This window comes from Amblyomma maculatum, chromosome 4, assembly GCF_055883805.1.
Source record: "Amblyomma maculatum isolate TAMU_Amacu chromosome 4, ASM5588380v1, whole genome shotgun sequence".
NCBI classification, from domain to species: Eukaryota; Metazoa; Arthropoda; class Arachnida; order Ixodida; family Ixodidae; genus Amblyomma; species Amblyomma maculatum.
The window spans coordinates 130,074,126-130,097,908 of record NC_139347.1 but is presented as its reverse complement, the minus strand read 5'-3'; the positions used below and the strand labels follow the sequence as shown (position 1 = coordinate 130,097,908).

The 23,783-nt window shown below is 48.3% G+C and overlaps 2 protein-coding genes and 29 non-coding genes across 31 annotated transcripts; all 31 read right to left on the bottom strand.

The window, feature by feature from the left end:
• Positions 1 to 1,438: 1,438 nt before the first annotated feature.
• LOC146192545 (uncharacterized) lies at positions 1,439 to 3,629 on the bottom strand. Its single transcript, XM_084600057.1, has 2 exons — positions 3,264 to 3,629; positions 1,439 to 2,356 (listed from the first exon to the last, which is right to left on the bottom strand). Exons 1-2 carry the CDS (start codon positions 3,627 to 3,629, stop codon positions 1,508 to 1,510), a joined length of 1,215 nt encoding a protein of 404 aa, XP_084456183.1. The 3' UTR covers positions 1,439 to 1,507.
• A 159-nt stretch (positions 3,630 to 3,788) lies between these two features.
• TRNAT-AGU (transfer RNA threonine (anticodon AGU)) lies at positions 3,789 to 3,862 on the bottom strand. The gene has a single exon. It is a non-coding gene; the product is annotated as a tRNA-Thr (tRNA).
• Positions 3,863 to 4,128: 266 nt separating this feature from the next.
• TRNAT-AGU (transfer RNA threonine (anticodon AGU)) lies at positions 4,129 to 4,202 on the bottom strand. Its single transcript has one exon. It is a non-coding gene; the product is annotated as a tRNA-Thr (tRNA).
• Positions 4,203 to 4,297: 95 nt separating this feature from the next.
• Positions 4,298 to 4,371, bottom strand: TRNAT-AGU (transfer RNA threonine (anticodon AGU)). Its single transcript has one exon. It is a non-coding gene; the product is annotated as a tRNA-Thr (tRNA).
• A 96-nt stretch (positions 4,372 to 4,467) lies between these two features.
• TRNAT-AGU (transfer RNA threonine (anticodon AGU)) lies at positions 4,468 to 4,541 on the bottom strand. Its single transcript has one exon. It is a non-coding gene; the product is annotated as a tRNA-Thr (tRNA).
• Positions 4,542 to 4,637: 96 nt separating this feature from the next.
• Positions 4,638 to 4,711, bottom strand: TRNAT-AGU (transfer RNA threonine (anticodon AGU)). Its single transcript has one exon. It is a non-coding gene; the product is annotated as a tRNA-Thr (tRNA).
• A 96-nt stretch (positions 4,712 to 4,807) lies between these two features.
• Positions 4,808 to 4,881, bottom strand: TRNAT-AGU (transfer RNA threonine (anticodon AGU)). Its single transcript has one exon. It is a non-coding gene; the product is annotated as a tRNA-Thr (tRNA).
• Positions 4,882 to 4,977: 96 nt separating this feature from the next.
• TRNAT-AGU (transfer RNA threonine (anticodon AGU)) lies at positions 4,978 to 5,051 on the bottom strand. Its single transcript has one exon. It is a non-coding gene; the product is annotated as a tRNA-Thr (tRNA).
• Positions 5,052 to 5,317: 266 nt separating this feature from the next.
• TRNAT-AGU (transfer RNA threonine (anticodon AGU)) lies at positions 5,318 to 5,391 on the bottom strand. The gene has a single exon. It is a non-coding gene; the product is annotated as a tRNA-Thr (tRNA).
• A 96-nt stretch (positions 5,392 to 5,487) lies between these two features.
• On the bottom strand, positions 5,488 to 5,561 carry TRNAT-AGU (transfer RNA threonine (anticodon AGU)). The gene has a single exon. It is a non-coding gene; the product is annotated as a tRNA-Thr (tRNA).
• A 96-nt stretch (positions 5,562 to 5,657) lies between these two features.
• On the bottom strand, positions 5,658 to 5,731 carry TRNAT-AGU (transfer RNA threonine (anticodon AGU)). The gene has a single exon. It is a non-coding gene; the product is annotated as a tRNA-Thr (tRNA).
• A 606-nt stretch (positions 5,732 to 6,337) lies between these two features.
• On the bottom strand, positions 6,338 to 6,411 carry TRNAT-AGU (transfer RNA threonine (anticodon AGU)). The gene has a single exon. It is a non-coding gene; the product is annotated as a tRNA-Thr (tRNA).
• A 96-nt stretch (positions 6,412 to 6,507) lies between these two features.
• Positions 6,508 to 6,581, bottom strand: TRNAT-AGU (transfer RNA threonine (anticodon AGU)). Its single transcript has one exon. It is a non-coding gene; the product is annotated as a tRNA-Thr (tRNA).
• Positions 6,582 to 6,679: 98 nt separating this feature from the next.
• TRNAT-AGU (transfer RNA threonine (anticodon AGU)) lies at positions 6,680 to 6,753 on the bottom strand. Its single transcript has one exon. It is a non-coding gene; the product is annotated as a tRNA-Thr (tRNA).
• A 265-nt stretch (positions 6,754 to 7,018) lies between these two features.
• TRNAT-AGU (transfer RNA threonine (anticodon AGU)) lies at positions 7,019 to 7,092 on the bottom strand. Its single transcript has one exon. It is a non-coding gene; the product is annotated as a tRNA-Thr (tRNA).
• A 96-nt stretch (positions 7,093 to 7,188) lies between these two features.
• On the bottom strand, positions 7,189 to 7,262 carry TRNAT-AGU (transfer RNA threonine (anticodon AGU)). The gene has a single exon. It is a non-coding gene; the product is annotated as a tRNA-Thr (tRNA).
• A 96-nt stretch (positions 7,263 to 7,358) lies between these two features.
• Positions 7,359 to 7,432, bottom strand: TRNAT-AGU (transfer RNA threonine (anticodon AGU)). Its single transcript has one exon. It is a non-coding gene; the product is annotated as a tRNA-Thr (tRNA).
• A 96-nt stretch (positions 7,433 to 7,528) lies between these two features.
• On the bottom strand, positions 7,529 to 7,602 carry TRNAT-AGU (transfer RNA threonine (anticodon AGU)). Its single transcript has one exon. It is a non-coding gene; the product is annotated as a tRNA-Thr (tRNA).
• A 96-nt stretch (positions 7,603 to 7,698) lies between these two features.
• TRNAT-AGU (transfer RNA threonine (anticodon AGU)) lies at positions 7,699 to 7,772 on the bottom strand. The gene has a single exon. It is a non-coding gene; the product is annotated as a tRNA-Thr (tRNA).
• Positions 7,773 to 8,038: 266 nt separating this feature from the next.
• TRNAT-AGU (transfer RNA threonine (anticodon AGU)) lies at positions 8,039 to 8,112 on the bottom strand. Its single transcript has one exon. It is a non-coding gene; the product is annotated as a tRNA-Thr (tRNA).
• A 96-nt stretch (positions 8,113 to 8,208) lies between these two features.
• On the bottom strand, positions 8,209 to 8,282 carry TRNAT-AGU (transfer RNA threonine (anticodon AGU)). Its single transcript has one exon. It is a non-coding gene; the product is annotated as a tRNA-Thr (tRNA).
• Positions 8,283 to 8,378: 96 nt separating this feature from the next.
• Positions 8,379 to 8,452, bottom strand: TRNAT-AGU (transfer RNA threonine (anticodon AGU)). Its single transcript has one exon. It is a non-coding gene; the product is annotated as a tRNA-Thr (tRNA).
• Positions 8,453 to 8,716: 264 nt separating this feature from the next.
• On the bottom strand, positions 8,717 to 8,790 carry TRNAT-AGU (transfer RNA threonine (anticodon AGU)). The gene has a single exon. It is a non-coding gene; the product is annotated as a tRNA-Thr (tRNA).
• Positions 8,791 to 8,886: 96 nt separating this feature from the next.
• TRNAT-AGU (transfer RNA threonine (anticodon AGU)) lies at positions 8,887 to 8,960 on the bottom strand. The gene has a single exon. It is a non-coding gene; the product is annotated as a tRNA-Thr (tRNA).
• A 96-nt stretch (positions 8,961 to 9,056) lies between these two features.
• Positions 9,057 to 9,130, bottom strand: TRNAT-AGU (transfer RNA threonine (anticodon AGU)). Its single transcript has one exon. It is a non-coding gene; the product is annotated as a tRNA-Thr (tRNA).
• Positions 9,131 to 14,390: 5,260 nt separating this feature from the next.
• TRNAT-AGU (transfer RNA threonine (anticodon AGU)) lies at positions 14,391 to 14,464 on the bottom strand. The gene has a single exon. It is a non-coding gene; the product is annotated as a tRNA-Thr (tRNA).
• Positions 14,465 to 14,560: 96 nt separating this feature from the next.
• Positions 14,561 to 14,634, bottom strand: TRNAT-AGU (transfer RNA threonine (anticodon AGU)). Its single transcript has one exon. It is a non-coding gene; the product is annotated as a tRNA-Thr (tRNA).
• Positions 14,635 to 14,730: 96 nt separating this feature from the next.
• TRNAT-AGU (transfer RNA threonine (anticodon AGU)) lies at positions 14,731 to 14,804 on the bottom strand. The gene has a single exon. It is a non-coding gene; the product is annotated as a tRNA-Thr (tRNA).
• Positions 14,805 to 14,900: 96 nt separating this feature from the next.
• TRNAT-GGU (transfer RNA threonine (anticodon GGU)) lies at positions 14,901 to 14,974 on the bottom strand. Its single transcript has one exon. It is a non-coding gene; the product is annotated as a tRNA-Thr (tRNA).
• Positions 14,975 to 15,239: 265 nt separating this feature from the next.
• On the bottom strand, positions 15,240 to 15,313 carry TRNAT-AGU (transfer RNA threonine (anticodon AGU)). Its single transcript has one exon. It is a non-coding gene; the product is annotated as a tRNA-Thr (tRNA).
• A 1,527-nt stretch (positions 15,314 to 16,840) lies between these two features.
• On the bottom strand, positions 16,841 to 20,578 carry LOC146192515 (uncharacterized). The gene is made up of 2 exons (XM_084600463.1): positions 19,940 to 20,578; positions 16,841 to 16,864 (listed from the first exon to the last, which is right to left on the bottom strand). The coding sequence occupies exons 1-2, from the start codon at positions 20,576 to 20,578 to the stop codon at positions 16,841 to 16,843; spliced, it is 663 nt and encodes a 220-aa protein (XP_084456589.1).
• Positions 20,579 to 23,783: the final 3,205 nt, after the last annotated feature.

Genomic DNA, 23,783 nt, shown 5'->3' with positions numbered 1-23,783 from the left:
TCAGGGCCAGGGGCTTTACCTGCTGGCAGGGCATCTATTGCAGCCTCAATATCTTTCACGGAAATCGGCTGCTCAAGCCGGGTTTTAACTTCTTCCTCAAGTTTCGCATAAGTGGAAGGAATTCACTGCAGAAGCCCCGTTCAGTTTTTCGCGACTGACAAAGCATATCTGCGAAATGATCACAGATTGCGTTCCTGATTACACTACTGTCCGCCGAAATACCTGTGCTAGTTCTTATTTCTCGTATTTCCTTTCGGCACGCGTATCGTTTCTCGTCTGATAACGCACGCTTTGTTGGTGTTTCCGCCGCCCACAGATGTTCCGTCCGCGCCCGATTAACTGCCGTACTATACTTATCTGTGTCCATTTTTTCAAGTTGGGCTTTGACACCCCTGATCTCATTAAAGCATGCGCCTGGTTGGGCGTTTTCTACACACGTCAGAAATTCGAGCTGTTTACGAAGCTCTGCTTCTTTTTGCTTCTCTGCGTATCTTAATTTCGTGCTTTTTTCTATCGCTCTCATTTTCACCCCCTGTTTAAAATCCTCCCATTTTACAGCGAAGCTCAACATTTTCGCTGTAAGTGATATATTTAATTATTGGTCTGTTTCGTTAAAAAAGCTCTCGTCCTCCAACAACGTATTATTATGTTTCCATAAATGCCAATTAAACCGATTCTTGCTTTGTTTTCTTCCAAAGGTTGCAATCACTAAGGCACGATCACTGAAAGCCACAGGTCTAACTTCGTACAAGGTGCAAAGTGGTACAAGTTCAGCTGCGACATACAATCTGTCTAATCGAGCATGGCTGTTGCCCTGAAAATGGGTATACTGCGTATAGGTGCCATTTGTAAATAAACTTCCAATATCTTCAAAATAATGGCCATGGACGATTTCATTCAAAACATCAGCACTTTTATCACGTACAATTGACTTATTGGCGCGATCTGAAGCTTGGCAAACGCAATTGAAATCGCCCAGTAGGATTATCACTTTGTCACTGTTTAAATATGACTCCAATCCTTCAAAAAATAATTTTCGCTCAGTCTCTGCGTTTGGTGCATACACACAAATACTCGGAAATCAAGGCCGCAGCGCAAAAAATCAACGACAAGGAGACGGCCGCTTTGACACGAGAAAATCGACTGTACCATAATACCAAGATTATTGCGAAGAAAAAGTACACAACCACCAGAGGCACCTACAGAATGGCAGACACATGCATCAAAATTCGTACGGAAAGCGGACGGCATTCGGTCTGTAGCAACTTGTCTCAATTTTCGATTCTTGCACGGCGACTACATGTAGGTCGTTATCTAGAAGAAGGCGACTGAGCTGACACTGTCGCCTTCTTCCTCTAAGGCCTCTCTCGTTAATAGATGCTACACGCAGTGCTTCACTTAATGTGATAGCCATATCCAAAAGAAAAAAAAACGCCTTATAAAATGGTGTCTGCCCTCGCGCCACACCCCAATACCCTTAGCCCAAAATGACACTTTGCACAACAAACTATGGAGGCGGTTTCCCCGCCTGCCTTGAATCGACCGAAATGTTCGGCCGCGGCTTCAGGGTAGACCGCCTCAAACCTGGACTTTTGGGCGGCGGTCTGTCTAATCCGCTGTGGTCCTGTTGAAGCGTCCCGCTGTCAACGGCGCCGTGGGGGCGTTTTCCGGCCACCAAGGTAGCCGCACCGGGAAGAATGTCCATGCCCTCAGAGTCTGGAGGAATGCAAGGAGCTTCAGTGTCGACTGAAGATTTCGCCTCGCCCTGCGACTTGGGCCTGACGTCCTGGTGAGGCGCTGGTTCACGTGTGGTGACATCCGCCTCAACCACGGTTTTCTCCTGAGGCGGCACCCCCAAGGCAGTCTCCCTCTCACCTGCAGCGTTCTCAGTCGCAGCGGAAGATGCCTCTTCCATATCCGCCTCGTCCATGAACAAGGCGGATGCGTCCTGAGCGTTCTCGGGCCCTGTCACTTTTGCGTAGGTCCGCTCGCACTGGCCCTCCTCGTGACCGAACCGTCGACAGGCACCACACCTTGGTATACGGCACTCTCGGCGAATGTGGCCGGTGCCGCGGCAGCGTAGGCAGAGCGGAGCTCTCCCTGGCACGACCACAAGGGCCAGCTCGCCGGCGACGCTCACCTGGTGGGGGATGTCGTCGAGCTTTACACCTGGCTTCAGATTCAGGGTCATATGCCGTGTAGTAGACCCTTTGTCCACCATGCCCTGCACGCGCCACCGCTCGCGGGCGACATCGGTGACCTTGCCATATGCCGCAAAGGCGAGCTTTACGTCTTCGTCCGGTACACTGTGTAAAAGCCAGTGTACTTTCAGGCGTACAGTCGTGAGCAGCCTTGTCTAGAGCGCGCCGACAGTGCTCCGCAGAGCAAATCAACGCCATCTAACGTTAGGCTGTGGGTTTGAGTTATGCGTCCATCGCGCATGCGCGGCCAAAATTAAGCAGTGTATGGTCGTGGGTTACCGGCCTCATTTTCATTCAATGATTGCGCTTCATGCCGCCAGGTACGCGCTTAATGATATGTAACAGTGTCCTGCAAACCAACGCGTTTCGTGCGAATCACGAATCGGCTAAGCAAGTGGAATGTGATATCGGGTGATCGCTCGGTTCAAAATCAATTGCGAGTGATAGCGGATGATCGCGCTTTCAAACACCATAGCAAATAGTGCGAGAATCGGGCCTAGTTGGTTGTTTGGTGTCTGTTTTCGTCCTGTTCGTATAAGGTTACGACCACACACCATGGGTTGCAGGCGTCTCGTTTGATGGCGTGTTTTTGGGCCGGGTTATAAGCTATAAAAGACACAGCATTTGGCACCTTTACAGATATAGGAAGTTGAATGCCTCCACAATAGAGTACAGGGGCGATGAGTGGTGCGTATGCAGGAACGCGCATTAATTCGCTATCAGTCGTGCTTGCTTGCTTGGTCGTCTCGTCGCATTCGAGAAACACTGTGTCATCGCGACGCTCTGGCGACCGTCACAACCTCACCAATTAGGGTGCCTCGATGCGGAGAGCAGGCGCGAATCGAGGCACCCTATCACAAATGCAGGCAATGCGACCCTAGCGGCAAGAAAGGTACTCGCAAGGCAGAGCTGGATGAGGAAGTGATGAGCAGGCATCCTTCTGGTTTGCCGCGCATGCGCATAGGACGCATAGCTCAAACCCAGAGCCTAACGCTAGATGTCGCTGACTTGCTCCGCAGAGCCCCGTCGGCGCGCTCTAGACAAGGCTGCTCACCACTGTACATTCTGGTTAGCTGGGTCGATAACAAGACACCGACACTTTTTCACTACCTGCTCACCAGAACTGACAATTTTCTTCACGGCGTCTTCATCCTTGAAGGTAACCGCCCACACATGCCTCATCCTGTAGGCTCCGATGGCGATGCCTTCCGGTAGGAGCGATAATTCCTCGAGCGCATCGCGGAAATCTTCCACCTGGTAAGGGCGGGCCCTGATATCACAGTGCAAAAAAACTGTTTTCACAACAAAACGCCCTGTAGACAAACTCGGTAAAACTACCTGGTAATCACACCCTGCTGAAGAAACAGCGGCAAAAAACCTGTTACCGCGGCCCTCCTGGGCCGCTGAAGCCGCTCCGACGGAGCTCATTTCGCACACGTCCGCTCGCTAGCGAAGCCGGAAGTGCACTTTCTCCAACTAAGCCACGGCGCCGACGGAAACAGCTAGAAACAGCAAGTTTCTACGAGCCGTCGAGGCGATGAATGCAGTTAACGTACGACGGGGCAGGAAAGGAAAATGAAAGTAAGAAGGCACCGGTGAGATTCGTACTCACGACCTCCTGTTTACTAGACAGGCGCTTTAACCAAGTAAGCCACGGCGCCGACGGAAACAGCTAGAAACAGCAAGTTTCTACGAGCCGTCGAGGCGATGAATGCAGTTAACGTACGACGGGGCAGGAAAGGAAAATGAAAGTAAGAAGGCACCGGTGAGATTCGTACTCATGATCTCCTGTTTACTAGAGAGGCGCTTTAACCAACTAAGCCACGGCGCCGACGGAAACAGCTAGAAACAGCAAGTTTCTACGAGCCGTCGAGGCGATGAATGCAGTTAACGTAGGACGAGGCAGGAAAGGAAAATGAAAGTAAGAAGGCACCGGTGAGATTCGTACTCATGATCTCCTGTTTACTAGACAGGCGCTTTAACCAACTAAGCCACGGCGCCGACGGAAACAGCTAGAAACAGCAAGTTTCTACGAGCCGTCGAGGCGATGAACGCAGTTAACGTACGACGCGCAGGAAAGGAAAATGAAAGTAAGAAGGCACCGGTGAGATTCGTACTCACGACCTCCTGTTTACTAGACAGGCGCTTTAACCAAGTAAGCCACGGCGCCGACGGAAACAGCTAGAAACAGCAAGTTTCTACGAGCCGTCGAGGCGATGAATGCAGTTAACGTACGACGGGGCAGGAAAGGAAAATGAAAGTAAGAAGGCACCGGTGAGATTCGTACTCATGATCTCCTGTTTACTAGACAGGCGCTTTAACCAACTAAGCCACGGCGCCGACGGAAACAGCTAGAAACAGCAAGTTTCTACGAGCCGTCGAGGCGATGAATGCAGTTAACGTACGACGCGGCAGGAAAGGTAAATGAAAGTAAGAAGGCACCGGTGAGATTCGTACTCATGATCTCCTGTTTACTAGACAGGCGCTTTAACCAACTAAGCCACGGCGCCGACGGAAACAGCTAGAAACAGCAGGTTTCTACGAGCCGTCGAGGCGATGAATGCAGTTAACGTACGACGGGGCAGGAAAGGAAAATGAAAGTAAGAAGGCACCGGTGAGATTCGTACTCATGATCTCCTGTTTACTAGACAGGCGCTTTAACCAACTAAGCCACGGCGCCGACGGAAACAGCTAGAAACAGCAAGTTTCTACGAGCCGTCGAGGCGATTAATGCAGTTAACGTACGACGGGGCAGGAAAGGAAAATGAAAGTAAGAAGGCACCGGTGAGATTCGTACTCATGATCTCCTGTTTACTAGACAGGCGCTTTAACCAACTAAGCCACGGCGCCGACGGAAACAGCTAGAAACAGCAAGTTTCTACGATCCGTCGAGGCGATGAATGCAGTTAACGTACGACGGGGCAGGAAAGGAAAATGAAAGTAAGAAGGCACCGGTGAGATTCGTACTCATGATCTCCGGTTTACTAGACAGGTGCTTTAACCAACTAAGCCACGGCGCCGACGGAAACAGCTAGAAACAGCAAGTTTCTACGAGCCGTCGAGGCGATGAATGCAGTTAACGTACGACGGGGCAGGAAAGGAAAATGAAAGTAAGAAGGCACCGGTGAGATTCGTACTCATGATCTCCTGTTTACTAGACAGGCGCTTTAACCAACTAAGCCACGGCGCCGACGGAAACAGCTAGAAACAGCAAGTTTCTACGAGCCGTCGAGGCGATGAATGCAGTTAACGTACGACGGGGCAGGAAAGGAAAATGAAAGTAAGAAGGCACCGGTGAGATTCGTACTCATGATCTCCTGTTTACTAGACAGGCGCTTTAACCAACTAAGCCACGGCGCCGACGGAAACAGCTAGAAACAGCAAGTTTCTACGAGCCGTCGAGGCGATGAATGCAGTTAACGTACGACGGGGCAGGAAAGGAAAATGAAAGTAAGAAGGCACCGGTGAGATTCGTACTCATGATCTCCTGTTTACTAGACAGGCGCTTTAACCAACTAAGCCACGGCGCCGACGGAAACAGCTAGAAACAGCAAGTTTCTACGAGCCGTCGAGGCGATGAATGCAGTTAAAGTACGACGGGGCAGGAAAGGAAAATGAAAGTAAGATCTCACCGGTGAGATTCGTACTCATGATCTCCTGTTTACTAGACAGGCGCTTTAACCAACTAAGCCACGGCGCCGACGGAAACAGCTAGAAACAGCAAGTTTCTACGAGCCGTTGAGGCGATGAATGCATTTAACGTACGACGGGGCAGGAAAGGAAAATGAAAGTAAGAAGGCACCGGTGAGATTCGTACTCATGATCTCCTGTTTACTAGACAGGCGCTTTAACTAACTAAGCCACGGCGTAGACGGAAACAGCTAGAAACAGCAAGTTTCTACGAGCCGTCGAGGGGATGAATGCAGTTAACGTACGACGGGGCAGGAAAGGAAAATGAAAGTAAGAAGGCACCGGTGAGATTCGTACTCATGATCTCCTGTTTACTACACAGGCGCTTTAACCAACTAAGCCACGGCGCCGACGGAAACAGCTAGAAACAGCAAGTTTCTACGAGCCGTCGAGGAGATGAATGCAGTTAACGAACGATGGGGCAGGAAAGAAAAATGAAAGTAAAAAGGCACCGGTGAGATTCGAACTCACGACCTCCTGTTTACTAGACAGGCGCTTTAACCAACTAAGCCACGGCGCCGACGGAAACAGCTAGAAACAGCGAGTTTCTACGAGCCGTCGAGGCGATGAATGCAGTTAACGAACGATGAGGTAGGAAAGAAAAATGAAAGTAAAAAGGCACCGGTGAGATTCGAACTCACGATCTCCTGTTTACTAGACAGGCGCTTTAACCAACTAAGCCACGGCGCCGACGGAAACAGCTAAAAAAACATCAAGTTTCTACGAGCCGTCGAGGCGATGAATGCAGTTAACGAACGATGGGGCAGGAAAGAAAAATGAAAGTAAAAAGGCACCGGTGAGATTCGAACTCACGATCTCCTGTTTACTAGACAGGCGCTCTAACCAACTAAGCCACGGCGCCGACGGAAACAGCTAAAAACATCAAGTTCTACGAGCCGTCGAGGCGATGAATGCAGTTAACGAACGATGGGGCAGGAAAGAAAAATGAAAGTAAAAAGGCACCGGTGTGATTCGAACTAACGATCTCCTGTTTACTAGACAGGCGCTTTAACCAACTAAGCCACGGCGCCGACGGAAGCAGCTAGAAACAGCAAGTTTCTACGAGCCGTCGAGGCGATGAATGCAGTTAACGTACGACGGGGCAGGAAAAGAAAATGAAAGTAAGAAGGCACCGGTGAGATTCGTACTCATGATCTCCTGTTTACTAGACAGGCGCTTTAACCAACTAAGCCACGGCGCCGACGGAAACAGCTAGAAACAGCAAGTTTCTACGAGCCGTCGAGGCGATGAATGCAGTTAACGTACGACGGGGCAGGAAAGGAAAATGAAAGTAAGAAGGCACCGGTGAGATTCGTACTCATGATCTCCTGTTTACTAGACAGGCGCTTTAACCAACTAAGCCACGGCGCCGACGGAAACAGCTAGAAACAGCAAGTTTCTACGAGCCGTCGAGGCGATGAATGCAGTTAACGAACGATGGGGCAGGAAAGAAAAATGAAAGTAAAAAGGCACTGGTGAGATTCGAACTCACGATCTCCTGTTTACTAGACAGGCGCTTTAACCAACTAAGCCACGGCGCCGACGGAAACAGCTAGAAACAGCAAGTTTCTACAAGCCGTCGAGGCGATGAATGCAGTTAACGTACGACGGGGCAGGTAAGGAAAATGAAAGTAAGAAGGCACCGGTGAGATTCGTACTCACGACCTCCTGTTTACTAGACAGGCGCTTTAACCAACTAAGCCACGGCGCCGACGGAAACAGCTAGAAACAGCAAGTTTCTACGAGCCGTCGAGGCGATGAATGCAGTTAACGTACGACGGGGCAGGAAAGGAAAATGAAAGTAAGAAGGCACCGGTGAGATTCGAACTCACGATCTCCTGTTTACTAGACAGGCGCTTTAACCAACTAAGCCACGGCGCCGACGGAAACAGCTAGAAACAGCAAGTTTCTACGAGCCGTCGAGGCGATGAATGCAGTTAACGTACGACGGGGCAGGAAAGGAAAATGAAAGTAAGAAGGCACCGGTGAGATTCGTACTCATGATCTCCTGTTTACTAGACAGGCGCTTTAACCAACTAAGCCACGACGCCGACGGAAACAGCTAGAAACAGCAAGTTTCTACGAGCCGTCGAGGCGATGAATGCAGTTAACGAACGATGGGGCAGGAAAGAAAAATGAAAGTAAAAAGGCACCGGTGAGATTCGAACTCACGATCTCCTGTTTACTAGACAGGCGCTTTAACCAACTAAGCCACGGCGCCGACGTAAACAGCTAGAAACAGCAAGTTTCTACGAGCCGTCGAGGCGATGAATACAGTTAACGTACGACGGGGCAGGAAAGGAAAATGAAAGTAAGAAGGCACCGGTGAGATTCGTACTCACGACCTCCTGTTTACTAGACAGGCGCTTTAACCAACTAAGCCACGGCGCCGACGTAAACAGCTAGAAACAGCAAGTTTCTACGAGCCGTCGAGGCGATGAATGCAGTTAACGTACGACGGGGCAGGAAAGGAAAATGAAAGTAAGAAGGCACCGGTGAGATTCGAACTCACGATCTCCTGTTTACTAGACAGGCGCTTTAAGCAACTAAGCCACGGCGCCGATGGAAACAGCTAGAAACAGCAAGTTTCTACGAGCCGTCGAGGCGATGAATGCAGTTAACGTACGACGGGGCAGGAAAGGAAAATGAAAGTAAAAAGGCACCGGTGAGATTCGAACTCACGATCTCCTGTTTACTAGACAGGCGCTTTAACCAACAGCCACGGCGCCGACGGAAACAGCTAAAAACATCAAGTTTTTACGAGCCGTCGAGGCGATGAATGCAGTTAACGAACGATGGGGCAGGAAAGAAAAATGAAAGTAAAAAGGCACCGGTGAGATTCGAACTCACGATCTCCTGTTTACTAGACAGGCGCTTTAACCAACTAAGCCACGGCGCCGACGGAAACAGCTAAAAACAGCAAGTTTCTACGAGCCGTCGAGGCGATGAATGCAGTTAACGTACGACGGGGCAGGAATGGAAAATGAAAGTAAGAAGGCACCGGTGAGATTCGAACTCACGATCTCCTGTTTACTAGACAGGCGCTTTAACCAACTAAGCCACGGCGCCGACGGAAACAGCTAGAAACAGCAAGTTTCTACGAGCCGTCGAGGCGATGAATGCAGTTAACGTACGACGGGGCAGGAAAGGAAAATGAAAGTAAGAAGGCACCGGTGAGATTCGAACTCACGATCTCCTGTTTACTAGACAGGCGCTTTAACCAACTAAGCCACGGCGCCGACGGAAACAGCTAGAAACAGCAAGTTTCTACGAGCCGTCGAGGCGATGAATGCAGTTAACGAACGATGGAGCAGGAAAGAAAATGAAAGTAAAAAGGCACCGGTGAGATTCGAGCTTTTTTTTTTTCTTTATTGCCGTGAAACGCAAAAACAAAATACACATGATAAAACACGTCAACTACACTTGAGCTAACGCGTACGCGGCTAAAATCTTTTCAGGTTCACCATCTCATCAAATAGACATTGCCATTGTGGTGGATCCTGCTGCATCCTGAAAGATTCGCGTATATACACCGCACTTTCAATGAAGTTTTCACGCGCAGATCGTGTATTTATATCTGCGTGACGCACCTGCATTCGTGTTTTCCACAAACTATGGAGGCCAAGAAGCATAATTAAATCATAACGTGCATCATCGTTCTGCACTGGTAGGAATCTGATACCGTACGGAGTTAGGGGAAGTTCCTTTTTAATTCTCCTTTGGAGGACGTCCCATAGAAAGACAGCATCCCAACACTGTAAGAAGACGTACTCAATTGTCTCCGGTTTTTTGCACAACAGGCAATTTGTTGTCCATGGGTCGAAGATACCTTTTTCATTCAGCCAGGTTTTAACAGGGAGCGTATTGGAGTGAAGTTTGAAAAGGAACGTTTTAGCTGATGGCCTCACGGGCATCTTCTTAACTCTTTTCAAAACGTCCTGCCCTGGGCCTCCACAGTGTAATGCCCGGTAAAAAGGCACCGGCAGCATCACGTCAATGAGATCTTTATACAGTTTTTTTTTGGGAACATTGCAAAGATAATCAAAAGAAAACCGCACTTCTAGCAACTTGCACGAAAAAACAACCTCGCGCAGGTAGCCAGTCACAGTACCAGGCATGTTTTCACATGACACAATCCATTCAGGGAGCAGCCTCTGCAATCGCACTTGCATCACCGTTCTTAGAAAGGTATCTTTTTGATCACGGAGGAATATAAATCGCGAGACCACCTGACGCAAGAACAGATGTGCAATGCCAAGCCCGCCCCTTTTTACAGAAATAAACAAATTCGTCCGGGCGGTTTTTTCCCATGTGGATGCCCAAATAAAAACAGCAAAAACGCGGTGCATTTTCTGAATTGAGGTTCGTGAGATACACAACACATTTATGAGGTACCACAGCCTCGAAATAAGAAAAACATTGCAAATAGAAGCGCGCGAAAACATTGACAGTTGCCTTCCTTGCCACGCATCCGCTTTTTCTTTCACTCTGGATGTTTCTTCCACCCAGTGCACGTTGGGATCTTGATAACATTCTAAAGGCACGCCTAGATATCGTGTTGGGAGAGCAGACCATCGCAGCTTACAGAATAAATCAGGTGTCACGTCCCAATCACCATGCCAAAACCCAGAGCTTTTCTCCCAATTGATCTTGCATCCGGTTTGATCACAAAATGTTTGGACGACACCAGTGACTTCACAGATGCTCTTTCTAGTTGCACAAAAGACTGCAATGTCATCAGCGTATGCTAGCATTTTCACGTGTGCTGATTGCAGCTTGAATCCTAAAATGCGATCGCTATCAATGATACCCAAGCAAAGTGGCTCTAAATACAGTGCAAAAAGCAGGGGTGAGAGCGGGCAGCCCTGCCTTACTGATGACCGTACTGCGATGCTGTCAGTCAGTTCACCATTCGCAATAATACGGGTCGTGCAGTTCGCATAAGCCATTTTAACACCCTCCACTATGACGTCACCAAGGTTAGAATGCTGCAAAATGGAAAAAAGAATTTCGTGAGAAACACGGTCAAAGGCTTTCGCCAAATCTAATTGCATCATGGCTATCTGACCACCGAGTGCATCAACACATTCTAGTACGGTTCTTGCGACATGTATATTCGTGGCAATGGATCGACCCTTGATGCCGCACGTTTGATGAGGCCCAACCAATTTCTTTATTACGCTTTGCAGTCGTTTTGCTTAAACCTTCATGTACACCTTGTAGTCAACATTGGTGAGGCTAATCGGTCGGTAGGACCCCACCAACAGTCGTTTCTCCGGATCATCTGTCTTGGGTATTAGAACAATGTGCGATGTAGAAAAAGACAATGGAACAGTATTACGTTCATAAGCTTCAGTGATTACACAGAGCATAAACTGAGCCGCATACTGCTGAAAAGTTTTAAAGAATGCGGCGCTTAGACCATCCGGCCCAGGGGCCTTCCCAGGTGTCAGGTCATCTATTGCAGATAGTATCTCCTGCAACGTTACCGGTGTTTCTAGGCGCGCTTTACTTTCGTCATACAGTGCAGGCATCAGTCTTAGGAAATCTGTTCGAAAGCCGCCTACAGTCTCAAGCTTAGCGCTAAGCAGTTCTTCGAAGTGCTCTGTTACCGCACGCTGAATATCTTTAGCATCTTCAGTGATATGGCCGGCATATCTTATACTCCTTATTTCTTTCTGGCAGGCGTGTCTTTTCTCGTCTGCTAGGGCTCGTTTTGTCGGCACTTCTCCAGCCCAAAGTTTTTCAGCCCTTGCACGTATAACAGCCGCTGTGTATCTTTCACTGTCGATTGTTTCCAACTCACTTTTTATCTCTCGTATTTTACTGGCGAAATGCCCTGGCACTGAACATTCCATGCTCAAAAGAAACTGGAGTTGTTCATTCAGTTCTTTTTCTTTTTCTTTCTCTTTATGCCGCACCTTACTGCTCTTTTCTATGGATTTCAATTTGACCCATTCTTTGAAGCTGTCCCATTCCGCTGCAAAACTTACTGGTCGCCTAGTCAGACGACTTTCAAACTCGGTCTTAACTTCCGTAAGGAACTCTTCATCGGCGAGAAGTTTGGCATTCAGTTTCCATAGGTGCCAGTTAAAGCGCGATTTCTTTCCTGCCCTACCGAACACTGCACTCACGAGACAATGATCGCTGAAAGACACAGGTTTGACCTCATATGCAGTACGTAGAGAAACAAGATCAACCGAGGCATACACCCTGTCCAATCGAGCATGGCTATCTCGCTGAAAGTGCGTGAACTCTGGTTGGTTTCCAGTGGAGAACACACTACCAACATCCTCAAGGCCGTATTCATGCACAAGTGCATTCAACTGCTCGGAGCTTCTGTCTCTTCGAGGTTTACACTTCGCCGCTCGGTCCACAGCTGAGCACACACAGTTGTAGTCACCAAGTACAAGCAAAATTTTGTCGACCTTCAACCACGATTCAATAGACTCAAAAAACACTTCACGTTCGCGTTCTGAATTGGGAGCATACAAACACAACACACGCCAGCATAAATTACAGTAGGTAAAATCAGTAACCAAAAGCCGACCACTTGGACAGGCAAAAACGGACTCTACGCTTACTCCCAGCGTGTTACGTATAAATAAAAGGCATCCACCCGATACACCAACAGAATGGCATACACACACATAAAAGTTTGTTTGAAAAGAAGCCACCATATGGTCAGTGCTTTCTTGGCTCTCAATCTTTGACTCTTGCACAGCTGCTACATCTATATCATTATCTAAAAAGAGGCGATTGAGCTGGCATTGTCGCCTTCTCGCTCCCAGCCCTCTGACATTCAAAGTAGCTACGTGTAACGGCGAATTAAGCTTGAGAGTCATGTATTAGCGAGAGACGCCCGTACCCGCATAGTGCCTACCATCATGATTGCGTGGCCTCCGCTTCTGAAGAACAGTGGCATATGTGTGCATGTATTGTCCTCCCAGCGGAACGTCGGGCTGCATACAAACGAAGTCCAAGCACCGTCTGTCATTTTTGCTCACACACGCCCCGCTTGGTTGCAGAATGTTCCTGACGCTGGTCGGTAGGCAGCCGACCCACAAATCGTTCAGGACACCACAAAACTACGGAGGCGGTTTCCCCGCCTGCCGCGTGTCGGCCGAGAAGTTCGGCTTCGGTCTTAACGTTGCTCTTCGGATGCCCGAAGTTTTCGGCGGCGGCTCACCACAAACACCACCTGGCAGCTGAGTCCCCTCGACGCTTTCCTCGTGTGGACGTTTCGCGGCAATAAAGGCTGCTGTCTCCGGCCCAACCTCCATGGCATCAGTAAAGGAAGGCTCAGTGCTGAGATGCTCCTCAGCGTCAGAAAAATTGATTACATCTTCTGATGCTTCCTTTGACTCGCCTTCATGGTCCTGTGACGGATCTTGCAAGGCTTGCCGAGTTTCACTCTCTTGACTGGGCACCGTCACCTTATGCTTTGTTAAAACAGTCATGGAAGGCGCGTCCTGTTTTGTTGACTGACCTCTAATGTCAGCAGCCTCCTCCGCATCCACCTCGTCCATTATTAACTCCGACGAGTCTTCGCTGGTCCCAGGTCCGGCAATGCTAGCGTAGGTACGAGCACACTGGCTCTCTTCATGCCCGAACCGTCGACAGGTTCCGCAGCGAGGAACCCGGCACTCTTTGCGGATGTGACCCGTACTCCGGCAGCGTAGGCACAGCGGGGGTCTGCCTGGCACAATAACGAGCGCCAGCTCACCGCTAACATTCAGCTGATGCGGCAGGTCGTCGAGCTTCATGCCAGCTTTCAGCTTCAGCGTGACGTGTCTAGTAGTTGAGCCCTTTTCTAACATACCTTTAACTCGCCAGCGCTCCCGTGTAACTTCGGATACCTTTCCGTACGGCGCAAAGGCAGCACGGACATCCTCGTCTGGCACGTTGTGTAGCAGCCAGTGAAGTTTCAGCCGCACATCCTGGTTCGCCGGGTCAATTACCAAGCAGCGACCGTTTCTCACACACAACTCGCCTACACTAACAACCTTCGCCACCGCTTCGGAATCCTTGAGAGTGACAGCCCAGACATGGCTCATCCGATACGCCCCCATCGCAACAACATCGGGGATCAGCGAATGCTGTGCCAAAGCGTCGCGGAAATCTTCCACCCGGTACGGGCGGGCCCTGATATCGGCATGCAAAAAAACCGTATTCAAAACAAACCGACCTGTTGGCAGTGCAGGCAAAACAACATGGTAAGTACTATCCTGATCAGCAGTCCTGTTACCGCGGCCTGACATGGCCGCTGAAGCCGCTCCTGAGGAGCCCTGCATCCTGCGTCCATTCACTGGCGTGGCCGGAAGCAGAAACTCCCCGGTGAGATTCGAGCTCACGATCTCCTGTTCACTAGACAGGCGCTTTAACCAACTAAGCCACGGCGCTGACGGAAACAGCTAGAAACATCAAGTTTCTACGAGCCGTCGATGCGATGAATGCAGTTAACGAACGATGGGGCAGGAAAGAAAAATGAAAGTAAAAAGGCACCGGTGAGATTCGAACTCACGATTTCCTGTTTACTAGACAGGCGCTTCAACCAACTAAGCCACGGCGCCGATGGAAACAGCTAGAAACAGCAAGTTTCTACGAGCCGTCGAGGCGATGAATGCAGTTAACGAACGATGGGGCAGGAAAGAAAAATGAAAGTAAAAAGGCACCGATGAGATTCCAACTCACGATCTCCTGTTTACTAGACAGGCGCTTTAACCAACTAAGCCACGGCGCCTACGGAAACAGCTAGAAACAGCAAGTTTGTACGAGCCGTCGAGGCGATGAATGCAGTTAACGAACGATGGGGCAGGAAAGAAAAATGAAAGTAAGAAGGCACCGGTGAGATTCGAACTCATGACCTCCTGTTTACTAGACAGGCGCTTTAACCAACTAAGCCACGGCGCCGATGGAAACAGCTAGAAACAGCAAGTTTCTACGAGCCGTCGAGGTGATGAATGCAGTTAACGAACCATGGGCCAGGAAAGAAAAATGAAACTAAGAAGGCACCGGTGAGATTCGAACTCATGATCTCCTGTTTACCAGACAGGCGCTTTAACGAACTAAGCCACGGCGCCGACGGAAACAGCTAGAAACATCAAGTTTCTACGAGCCGTCGAGGCGATGAATGCAGTTAACGAACGATGGGGCAGGAAAGAAAAATGAAAGTAAAAAGGCACGGTGAGATTCCAACTCACGATCTCCTGTTTACTAGACAGGCGCTTCAACCAACTAAGCCACGGCGCCGATAGAAACAGCTAGAAACAGCAAGTTTCTACGAGCCGTCGAGGCGATGAATGCAGTTAACGAACGATGGGGCAGGAAAGAAAAATGAAAGTAAAAAGGCACCGGTGAGATTCGAACACACGATCTCCTGTTTACTAAACAGGCGCTTTAACCAACTAAGCCACGGCGCCGACGGAAACAGCTAGAAACATCAAGTTTCTACGAGCCGTCGAGGCGATGAATGCAGTTAACGAACGATGGGGCAGGAAAGAAAAATGAAAGTAAAAAGGCACCGGTGAGATTCCAACTCACGATCACCTCTTTACTAGACAGGCGCTTTAACCAACTAAGCCACGGCGCCGACGGAAACAGCTAGAAACATCAAGTTTGTACGAGCCGTCCAGGCGATGAATGCAGTTAACGAACGATGGGGCAGGAAAGAAAAATGAAAGTAAAAAGGCACCGGTGAGATTCCAACTCACGATCTCCTGATTACTAGACAGGCGCTTTAACCAACTGAGCCACGGCTTTTTTTTTCTTTATTACCGACTTGGCAACTACAAATATCGATGAAAAGTCGCATGGAATTAAAAACACAAGTCACTTTCGGACAGGTTTCTTGTGATAAAATGGATTAGGTGACATGAGCTTGTCCAAGACTGGCAGCCATTCCGGGGGTTCAGATTGCCCTCCGAAAACATCACGCGTGTACATTACACTTTCAACAAAATACTGATGGGCTGGGTGTACGACATGCTCATGGCAAACATCCATCCGCGTTCTCCATATGCTGTGCATACACAAGACCATTAATAAATCACTGGGCACTTCTCCTGGCTGGGCGCATGGAAGGTAGCGTGTGCCAAACGGCGTTATTGGTAAGTCCTTTTTAATAGTACGCTGTAGCACGCCCCACAAAATAACCGCATCGTGACAATCAAGGAAAATATGCTCTATGGATTCCAGCTTTTTGCTAATTAAACAGTCAGCAGACCAAGGCACAAAAAGGCCTTTGCTTTCCAGCCATGGCTTCACCGGAAGAGTGCCGGTATGCAATTGAAAAAAGAAAGATTTAGCGGACGATCTGATGGCCATTCTTTTCACTCTTTTCAACACGTCCCGCTCCGGACCCAAAGCATATACAGCGCGATAAAGAGGCACAGGTAAAAAGGTTTCCAATAAATCTTTGTACAGTCGTTTTCGCGTAACAGTACACATATACTCATTTGAAAATCTCGCCTTCACTATTTGGAAGGACGCGACAACTTCGCGAAGAAAAGCACTTAGAACCATTGTCCCTGTAGACATAGTCGAAACTACATATTCCGGCAGTGAATCACGCAATCGCACTTGGATTACCGTTCTAAGAAAAGCATCGCTTTGTTCGCGCAAAAAAAAGAACCTGGTTACAATCTGCTTTAAGTATAAATGTGACAATCCCAGTCCACCATTATGCACCGTATGAAACAGATTGCATCGACTGGTACGCTCCCATGTTGAAGCCCACACAAACGTGGCAAATACCCTATGCAGTTTTTGAACAGAGATTCTTGACATAGATAACACTTGCAGCATGTAAAAAATTTTTGCAACTAGGAACATATTGCGAACGGTAGCTCTTGCGAACATAGAAAAGTTATGTCCTCCCCATTTGTTTGTTTGGGTTTTCACTTGCTCAACTTCACCGGCCCAACATTCCTTGCTTTCAAGGTAATGCTTCAGTGGCACACAAAGGTAATTGCCTGGCGTTGTTGTCCATTGCATACTGGAGAACAGTTCAGGCGCGTATTGCCAGTTTCCGTGCCAAAATCCTAAACACTTTGCCCAACTAATTTCACTTCCACTTGCAGTGCAAAAAGCAGTGGCTTCTTTTACAACCTCTTGCACGCTCTCATGGTCAGTACAAAAAACCGCAATATCGTCCGCGTATGCCAAAACCCGAACTTCACTTTGAAAAAATCTATAACCGTGTATGTTTGGCCTTGTAAGCAATCTGAAACAGAAAGGCTCTAGATAAAGCGCAAACAAAAGGGGAGACAGAGGACAGCCCTGCCTTACTGACGACTGAACAGGTATACGATCGGTTAAATGCTTATTCACGACCATTCTCGCTGAACACCACTCGTAAACCATTTTCACGCCCTTTGTAATCACGGAACCAGCATTGACATACTCTAAAACAGAGAACAAAATTTCATGTACCACTTTATCAAATGCTTTGTAGAGGTCTAATTGCATCATGGCTACGTGGTCATGCATCGCATCACAACATTCGAGTACACTCTTTGCTGCGTGTATGTTAGTAAAAATGGTCCTTCCTTTTATACCGCATGTCTGATGTGGGCCTACAAGAGAAGTAATTACACGTTGGAGTCGTCGCCCTAATACTTTCATGTAAATTTTATAGTCAACATTCGTTAGACTTATAGGACTGTAAGACGCTACAGACTGAAGCTTAACTGGGTCATCTGTTTTCGGGATTAGTACAACGTGTGACATTCGAAAAGACGGAGGAGGTACGTTCTTTTCGTAGCATTCACTAATAACTCTTTCCAGTAAAACAGCCATTTCAGTTGGAAAGGCCTTGTATATGGCAGCACAAAGACCATCTGGTCCGGGTGACTTATTGGAATTTAATTCCCCGATAACGGCCTCAATTTCCTCGGAAGTAATACTTGCTTCAAGTGTCTGCGCCACTTCGTCTTCAACTCTTGGCATCAGCGACAGAAAGTCTTTTCTGAAGCGTTCAACGTCCGGTGTTTTCAGGCTAAACAATTCGCTGTAAAATTCTACAAACGCCCGTTCAATCGTTTTTTTTTCGAGGTAACTACGTTCTGATAGCAGATTTCTTTTATCTCTTTTGACACTGCGTACATTTTTTCGTCACTAAGTGCCCTTTTCGTGGGCGTCTCTCCGAGCCACAATTTTTCGCTGCGTGCCCTTATCACCGCACCGCGATACTTCTCTTCGTCTATCACCTCAAGTTTGGTTTTTATCTTTTTTATATCTTGGGCGAACAAGCCAAGCTTAACGCTCTCCATGCTAAGCATGTATTCAAGTGTGCTACGAAGTTCTTTTTCTTGTTCTCTTTTTTTACGTCGGAGAGTGCATGCTCGGTCAATAGCAGCTATCTTTATATCTCACTTAAACTGCTGCCATGCTTGTATAAAATTAGAGTCATTTTGTAACATATGCTTAATATATTCTTTAACTTTAGTGGTAAATTCTTCATCCAGCAGCAGTTTTTCATTAAATTTCCATAGCTCCCAATTGAACTTTGTTGCCTTACTTTTCATGCCTAGAGTAATCATTACGAGGGAGTGGTCACTAAAGCTCATGGGAAGTGTTTGATATTCCGAGCACAAGGGCACACAATCAATGGGAACATATATTCGGTCCAACCTTGCATGACAGCTACCTTGAAAGTGCGTGAACTTTGCTTGGCCTTCATGCGTCATTATACAGCCAGCATCTTCAAGCTCTGCCTCATTAACAATGTCAATAAGTAACTCTGCACTCTTGTCACGAAGGACACGGTCTGTTGTTTTATCTTCCGGTCTACAGACACAGTTGAAGTCTCCAAGCAGGAGAACACGTCTCTCATGTATTAGGAAGGATTTCATATAGTGAAAAAACTCTTCCCGCTCAAACGTTCTAGTCGGCGCATAAACACAGATCACTCTCCAGTCCAATCCAGAAAAACTGAAATCGCATATCAAAAGCCGACCACTTTCACACGAGAACACAGACTGTACAGCCGCCCTGATTTTTAACAATATAGCGCGAGCGTCGACCAAATTGCTGCTCAGCGCCTTGTAACGGCGATACGCGTGTAACACGGCGAGAGTTCGCGCAGGCGCACGAAGAGAGAGCGTCTTCTGCTACGCTGTTCGGATCACAAAGACACACGCCCTGTCACAATATCTGATTGCGACTTTCCACATTCTTGTGCATGCACGAACTCTCGCCGTGTTGCATGGTTATCGCCGTTATAAGGCGCTGACCAGCAGTTTAGTCGATGCTCGCGCTATATTGTTAAAAATCAGGGCGGCTGTACACACTCTATGCAATTTCGAATGAGAATGACACATCCCCCGATCTTCCAACCGCATGACAAACACTAACATTAAATCTAGAACGATATATTTCAGCCATTTTATCTGTTTGTTGTTCGCTTTCCATTTTGCTCTCTTGAACTGCTAGCACATCAATTTCATTTTCCAGCAGAAGGGTGTTCAGCTGCTGTTGTCTCCGACGCGTTGACAGCCCCCTCACATTTAGCGTGGCTACACGCAAGCTAGTGGATAAATAGGTCGCCATCTCAAGAAATTATAAATCGCGAAACATTTCACTCACATCTCTTCTGCAGAAAGACAGCATTGCGGTTGAACTGTTGCATGGGATGACCATTCTTCCATTTTGGCGAGTCTGTCCGTCGTTCCAAGTGCTGCTCCCGATCATGGACCGGGCTTGTGATGTCTCGACCGGAAAGGGCACCCCCGCTATGGCGGAGGCACAGGTGACACAGTTCTCCGGTCTGGGGGCACGTTTGGCCTTGGCTTGAAGGACGCCCGGCAAAGGGGGGCCGCCTTCAGTGGAGGCTGTCCGTTTTCCGCTCCTCCTTGGGTTGATCCCTCGTTGACACTGTCTTCGTGCACACGCTTCATAGGCAAGGTAGAAGCAGCTGGCATCTCAGCTTCAGTGTCCCCCTGTTCCTCACTGTGTTGCGTAGCCGAAGCTGGGCTTGCAGCACTGGCATTGCCGTCTTCTTTCGTGGGTGTGTCGGTCCCAGCAACATTCGGCAACGGAACACTCACATCTGACTCGCAGTGTTCTTTAAGGGCAGGGGTCTTCTCAGAGGACTGTTCGTTCTGTTCTGACTCCTCAGTGATTCCACTGCTCGCTTCCTCGTCGTCCACTGCGTCCATCAAGTGTTCGCCTGCCACTTCACTCGGCACGGGGCCTGCAACGTTGGCATACGTGCGCACACACTGGGACTCGTCATGGCCGTAGCGACGGCACAGCCCGCAGCGCGGCACACGACACTCACGCCGTATATGACCTTTCCCGCGGCACCGGAGGCAAAGCGGGGCTCTGCCTGCGACGTGGACGAGTGCGACGTCCTCGGCGATCCGAAGCTGATGCGGCAGGTCCTCAATGGTCACGCCCACTTTGAGCTTCAGCGTGACCGTTCGAGTCGCTGAAGCCTTGTCGATACACCCTTGCACTTTCCGCTTGTCTCTCGAAATTTCAGTAACTTTTCCAAAAGCCGCGAACGCCGCTCGAACATCATCGTCTTGCACGCCGTGTAGCAGCCAGAAAAGTTTCAACCTGATGCCCTGGTTACAAGGGTCAATGACCACGCATCGGTGTTCCTTCACTTCAAGAGCTTGGGCTTGCAAAATCTTCGCTTTCGCGTCTTCACCTTTAAACGTTACCGCCCACACGTGATTCATTTGATATGCCCCAAGGGCAACCACTTCCGGCAGCAGTGAAAGACGAGCGAGGGAGTCTCGAAAGTGCTCCACTCGGTAGGGCCTGGCTTTTATGTCGCCGTGCAAAAAAAACAGTATGCAAAACACTCGAACCTGTAGGCAGATGCGGTAGAACCAGTTCATAATCCTTGGCAGGCCTTTCCGTGTTCCTGATACCACGGCCCAGCTGGGAAGCTGAATCAGCTCCTTGGGAGCCCATGATAATCACGTTCGTCACGCTCGGTGGCCGGAAGTGGAATCCAACTAAGCCACGGCGCCGACAGAAACAACTAGAAACAGCAAGCTTCTACGAGTTGTCGAGGCGATGGATGCAGTTAACGAAAGATGGGGTAGGAAAGAAAATTGAAAGTAAAAATGGCACCGGTGAGATTCGAACTCACGATCTCCTGTATACTAGACAGGCGCTTTAACCAACTAAGCCACGCCTTTTTTTCTATTTTTTTCTTTATTGCTGACTTGGACATTCGAAACAAGACGATTAACAATAAAACATGCCAGCACACTTTCGCGTGACACGGCGGGTTAAAACTTTTTCAGTTTTAGCAAACTGTCAAGTACATGAATCCATTGTGGCTGCTCGGGGAGTGTCACATGCACTTCCCTGAACCGCACAACACTGTGTATGAAATGTTCTCGTACAGGGTTGACTTGTATATCTGCATTGTTAAACTGCATTCTGGTTTTCCACGAGCTGTGGAGGCCCATGAGCATTATTGTATCAAAGGAAAACTCCTCTGTATTAGGAAATGGTAAAAATCGTATGCCATATGCATCTAGAGGTAGCTCTTTTTTTAAAGTTCTCTGAAGCACATCCCAGAAAAAATGGCACCCCAACAGTCCAAAAACACGTGTTCTATCGTCTCAGGTCTGTTACACAAGAAACAGTTTGTTGACCAAGGGACGAACAGGCCTGTAGCGTGCATCCATCTTGACTGATAATGTGCTAGTGTGGAGTTTAAAGAAAAATGATTTGAATGGTGGTGATATTGGCATCTTCTTAACTCCCTTGAGTACATCATCTCCTGGGCCTGGACAGTGCGACAAACGGTATATCGGTACAGGAAGCACTGTGTCCATTAGGTCCGCATACAATTTTTTCCGCTTAACATTGCACAAATACTCCATGGAAAAGCGCACATGCAGCAATCTGTACGCGAGCACCACTTCTCGCAAGTACCCTCTTACGGTACCACCTACATTGAGACACGAACTGACCAGAAAATTAGGAAGGAGTCGACCAAGCCGAACTTGGATTACTGTTCTGAGGAAGACATCATTTTGGTCACGAAGGTACATGAAACGCGAGACAACTTGTCGCAAAAATAAATGCGCCAGACCAAGCTCTCCTTTTTGTACGGAGAGAAACAAATTTGTTCGGCTCGTCCTTTCCCAGGTCGACGCCCAAATGAAAACGGCAAAAACACGGTGAAGTTTTTGTATGTTTGTCCTCGAAGCACTGAGCACATTCATCACGTACCACACTTTAGCAGTAAGGAACAGATTACATATAATGGCACGCGAGAACATGGACAACTGCCTTCCTTGCCACGCATCACTTTTTTCCTTGGCCCTCGATGCTTGGTCATGCCAGAACGGATCTGGGTCCCGGTAAGAATCAAGGGGCACTCCTAGATACAATGCTGGAGTGGCTGACCAGCGCATCTGAGAATAGTGTTCGGGTGTGACCTCCCAGCTACCATGCCAGAAACCGCAGATTTTTTCCCAGTTTATCTGGGCACCTGTGCCGCTGCAAAACTTCTGTACTACTTTCTCTATTTGCAAAAAAGACAGCGATGTCGTCGGCATAAGCCAAGATTTTCAGATGCACTGATTGTAGCGTGAAGCCCGTTATGCATTCATTATTCCGGATGGCCAAGCAAAGCGGTTCAAGGTAGGCTGCGAATAACAATGGCGACAGTGGACAACCCTGCGTCACAGAAGATCGCACTTGGAGGCTTTCAGTGAGTTCTCCATTCACAACAATCCATGTGGTACAGTTTCTGTATGCCATTCTAACGCCATCTAATATTATTCGGCCGACATTTGCATGATCTAATACGGCAAACAAAACATCGTGAGAAATGCGGTCAAAGGCTTTTGCCAGGTCTAGTTGTATCATCGCCACTCGATCATCAAATGAGTCACAGCATTCTAGTATGGATCGTGCCACGTGTATGTTAGTGGCGATACTTCGCCTTTTTATGCCGCATGTTTGGTGCGTGCCTACGAGCGTTGTTATAACACCCTGCAATCTTTTCGCTAGCACCTTCATGAAAATTTTGTAGTCGACGTTGGTGAGGCTTATCGGGCGATAAGACCCCACCAACAGGCGCTTATCAGGATCTTCGGTTTTAGGAATTAGCACTATGTGGGATGTTGTGAAAGACAGCGGAACACGTTTTTTCTCATAGCTTTCGTCAACAACCTTCAGCAGAACCTGGGCTATTGCAGGTTTGAACACTTTGTAGAAAGCTGCACCCAGTCCGTCAGGGCCAGGGGCTTTACCTGCTGGCAGGGCATCTATTGCAGCCTCAATATCTTTCACGGAAATCGGCTGCTCAAGCCGGGTTTTAACTTCTTCCTCAAGTTTCGCATAAGTGGAAGGAATTCACTGCAGAAGCCCCGTTCAGTTTTTCGTGACTGACAAAGCATATCTGCGAAATGATCACAGATTGCGTTCCTGATTACACTACTGTCCGCCGAAATACCTGTGCTAGTTCTTATTTCTCGTATTTCCTTTCGGCACGCGTATCGTTTCTCGTCTGATAACGCACGCTTTGTTGGTGTTTCCGCCGCCCACAGCTGTTCCGTCCGCGCCCGATTAACTGCCGTACTATACTTATCTGTGTCCATTTTTTCAAGTTGGGCTTTGACACCCCTGATCTCATTAAAGCATGCGCCTGGTTGGGCGTTTTCTACACACTTCAGAAATTCGAGCTGTTTACGAAGCTCTGCTTCTTTTTGCTTCTCTGCGTATCTTAATTTCGTGCTTTTTTCTATCGCTCTCATTTTCACCCCCTGCTTAAAATCCTCCCATTTTACAGCGAAGCTCAACATTTTCGCTGTAAGTGATATATTTAATTATTGGTCTGTTTCGTTAAAAAAGCTCTCGTCCTCCAACAACGTATTATTATGTTTCCATAAATGCCAATTAAACCGATTCTTG